Genomic DNA, 3,521 nt, shown 5'->3' on the forward strand with positions numbered 1-3,521 from the left:
TCTCTCTCTCTCTCTCTCTCTCTCTATCAGTGTTGAGACAGTGAATGATGGTAGCTTCCATGCTGTGGAGTTGGTAGCATCAGACCAGACTTTGTCTCTGTCCATTGACGGCGGGCCACCCAAATCCATTAACTCCATCAGCAAACAATCCACACTTAACATAGATTCTCCGCTTTACTTGGGAGGTATGGACCTGTGTGTGTGTGTGTGTTTGTGTGTGTGTGTGACAGACAATTATAAAGTAACAAACACATTTTTTATAGATTATTTTCAAAAATGCCAATCACATTCACATTATTGGTCAGGTATAATGAATATGTCATAATAACGGGACATAGCACTGTTGCTTTTAATGAATATTTACTCTGTTCAGTGTATTGACCTAAACTCAATATTAATTTAGAACTTAATTTACCCTCTTATGTCTGAAACACACATTGCAATCTTGCACAACAGCCACTATATAAATACCTTTTTGATTTATTTTGTGCACTACTGAAATACTTAGATATTTACCTCTACAAATTGATGCTCTAACCTCTCTAATCCTTCTTTCCTCCAGGTATGCCAGAACGCTCCTCAGCCTCCGGGGGTCTCTCGTCTCTGCAGCACAGCTCAGGCGGACGCAACGGCACCAGCTTCCACGGCTGCCTCCGTAACCTCTACATCAACGGGAAGCTGCAGGACCTGGGGGCTGGGCTGGGGACAGGGGCTCCAGGCTCCGGGACTGCACAGAGCACCACCAGACAGTGGCTGGGCCACGGGGTGGAGCCAGGCTGCCAGCCCTGCCAGAGGGGAGCCTGTGTCCAGGGTGACTGCCACCCAACAGGGCATCGTGGCTTCACCTGCACCTGCCACCCAGGCTGGACTGGAACAGTGTGTGACCAGCAAGTCAACAATCCCTGTGATGGCAACAAGTAAGTGCTTTTTGTGCCTCTACTGTATGTCTATGTGGAGGTGATTGGGTGATTACAGTTATTGGCATGAGTTTTAAACCACAGTGAATGCCAAATTTCTAGGATCCAAAGAGGGATTTAGCTGGGAGATTTGTAAATCTGTCCACATCTTTATCTTTTCTGTCTTTACCTCCTCCATCCACAGGTGTATCCATGGTACCTGCCTTCCAATCAACTCCTACTCCTACTCCTGTCGCTGCCAGCCTGGTTTTGCTGGTGTACTCTGTGATGAGCAGGACCAGGATGCAGCTAACCCCTGCAGTCTGTCTCGCTGCAAACATGGCAAATGTAGAGTGTCTGGCCTGGGCAAGGCATACTGCGAGTGCAATAGTGGATATACAGGAGAGGCATGTGACAAAGGTGAGATAATCACGTATGATGTGTGTGTCGGTGTATTAATTATTACCTGTTTATAGTGATGATTACTCATATTCTTCTAATATATATATTACTGTACAAGCTTTTGAATATGAAGCATGTTCAACAGCACTTCTTCTAAGCTTCTGCTTCATTGTCTGTTACTTGTAGTCTCTCACAGTCTTTGTCTAACAGTGCTAAATGTCTCTGCATTAATGCTTCTAACACCTTGCCTTTTCAACTCAGCATCTCCTGAGCTTCCTCTTAATCCCTCACGGGGAATTACTCAGGTGAGACTGCCTGGTCACATCTTTCTGTTGCCTTCTTTTTTCAGATAATCTTTCTTGGTTCCTCTCCAATTCAACCCACAGTATGTCTAGCCACTGCCCTGCTTCACCTTGTTTTCCCCTCATTTTTCATCTTTTAAATTACGCACAGCAATAGGACAATTGAAGAAAGTCATAGTATCTTATTATAGATTTTTTTTCATTAATTCCATAAGGAAACCAACCAATCAGAGCCAAGGAGTCTAACTCAGTGTCAGCACTGCTCGTGAACTCTGATCAAACTGTCAAATATGAATCAAGATTCTTTTGGTTCAACATAGTCACAGACCTTCTCTTTTTAATGCTAACGAGTAGCAGTTAACGAGCACTCATTGACACTGGGTCAGAGACTCCTCTTATGAGCACTAGGAGGAGGCAGAGCAACAGGATTTTTTTTCACATTATATCTATCTCGTGTGCTGCTGTCAGGATATAGTGACAGTTTCAACAATTTAAGTAAGTTTATTAAGTACCTAACTTTTAAGGTCAGTGTTTTGGTGTGCAGTGATTGTTCTGCTAGCATCACACACTTATTTGTGTTTATTTATTCCATTGGCAGATGTTTTACTTTAATATTAGCAAATTTCTCAACATTTCACAATACTTTGCTTGTTTATAGCAAAGGATATTTGCAGTGTGTCGTCCCTCATGGCATCACTTTGTTTCATTTTACTGTCCTCATGTTGTCCTCTCTACCGACATGTTGACACGTTGTTTTCACCATTAAGACTTTTGTCATTGTGACGCTGTCATTTCAGAACAGTTAAAAGCTGGATAACTTGTAACCTTTCTGTTCCCTCCTCATGCCTGCAGAGGTGGCCTGCCGAGGGGAACGGGTCCGAGATGTCTACCAGAGACAGCAAGGCTACGCGGCGTGCCAAACCCAGGAGAAGGTCTCCCGCCTAGAGTGTCGGGGCAGCTGCCCGGGGGGAGCAGAAGGACAGGGCCCCTGCTGCACCCCCCTTCGCAGCAAACGCAGGAAATACACCTTCCAGTGCACTGATGGCTCTTCTTTTGTCCAGGAAGTGGAGAAAGTGGTCAAGTGTGGCTGTACACAGTGTTCCTCATAAAAAAGAAGAAAAAAAAAGAAAACAAGAGACAACACCCTTGGCAGGTTTCCTTCTCTCCAGATATGTTTTATGTTCTTGCCCGCCTTACTTGACCCCCGTCTCCCTTGTCCAAGGTCCCAATTTATCCTGAGAAAACCCTTCACCCTCCACAGTCCCCTCCCCCACCATCCCTGTTTTGTTTTGTTTTTTAAAAACTCTTTGAAAAAGCAACAAAAAAAAACAAGAGAAACAACTAAAAAATAGTTTCTTTTCTTTGTCAGTGCTGGACTGATGATTGATGCTTCCTCGGTGGGGATGTTGAATTGTATTGTAAAGTACAAAAACAGACTTATTTTTTATTATGAAGTGGAGAAAAAGACAAAAAAAAACACAAGAGTTGACCTTTTCCTTACATCTACTTCTTTTTGTTGGTCATGATGACTCCAATAGTGTGTCACACTGTCTCTTCCCTGGAGGACTGACCGGTCACTGACGGCTGACTGCTTCCTGTAGACTTCCTGCTTTGTGTCTGTGAGTTATGTGTTTTAGGAGTAACCTTAACTGGTAGTACCACAGACTCACCACTAGGTGGAGCTGCATTAAGGCATGGGAGATGGCAGGCAGTGATAACCCCCTACAACACAAGAAACCACCACTGTATCTCCCTCGACAGACCTCTTGAACGCTTGGAGGCTGTGTGCACGATCCTATACACAGCTGCGCTCAAACTTGATGTATTTTTTACAGCTACTGAACAACACACACACACACACAAATACACACACACACACATGCACACATACGCACACACGCACACACGCACACACACACAC

The 3,521-nt window shown here is 44.3% G+C and overlaps 1 protein-coding gene across 10 annotated transcripts in view; it reads left to right on the forward strand.

Moving 5' to 3' along the window:
* The window catches only part of slit2 (slit homolog 2 (Drosophila)), a 97,199-nt gene extending 94,123 nt beyond the window's left edge, over positions 1-3,076 (forward strand). For 9 of the 10 annotated variants that reach the window (XM_032533796.1, XM_032533818.1, XM_032533825.1 and 6 more), the window contains 4 exons: positions 31-185; positions 563-917; positions 1,102-1,316; positions 2,453-3,076. In XM_032533796.1, the coding sequence (XP_032389687.1) occupies positions 31-185; positions 563-917; positions 1,102-1,316; positions 2,453-2,709 (982 nt within the window). In that variant the 3' untranslated portion in view covers positions 2,710-3,076. Of the gene's footprint in view, positions 1-30; positions 186-562; positions 918-1,101; positions 1,317-1,559; positions 1,604-2,452 lie in introns of all 10 variants that reach the window. The other variant, XM_032533861.1, reaches the window with a different exon arrangement.
* The last annotated feature ends 445 nt before the right edge of the window (positions 3,077-3,521 follow it).

This window comes from Etheostoma spectabile, chromosome 2 (genome assembly GCF_008692095.1).
Source record: "Etheostoma spectabile isolate EspeVRDwgs_2016 chromosome 2, UIUC_Espe_1.0, whole genome shotgun sequence".
NCBI lineage: Eukaryota > Metazoa > Chordata > Actinopteri > Perciformes > Percidae > Etheostoma > Etheostoma spectabile.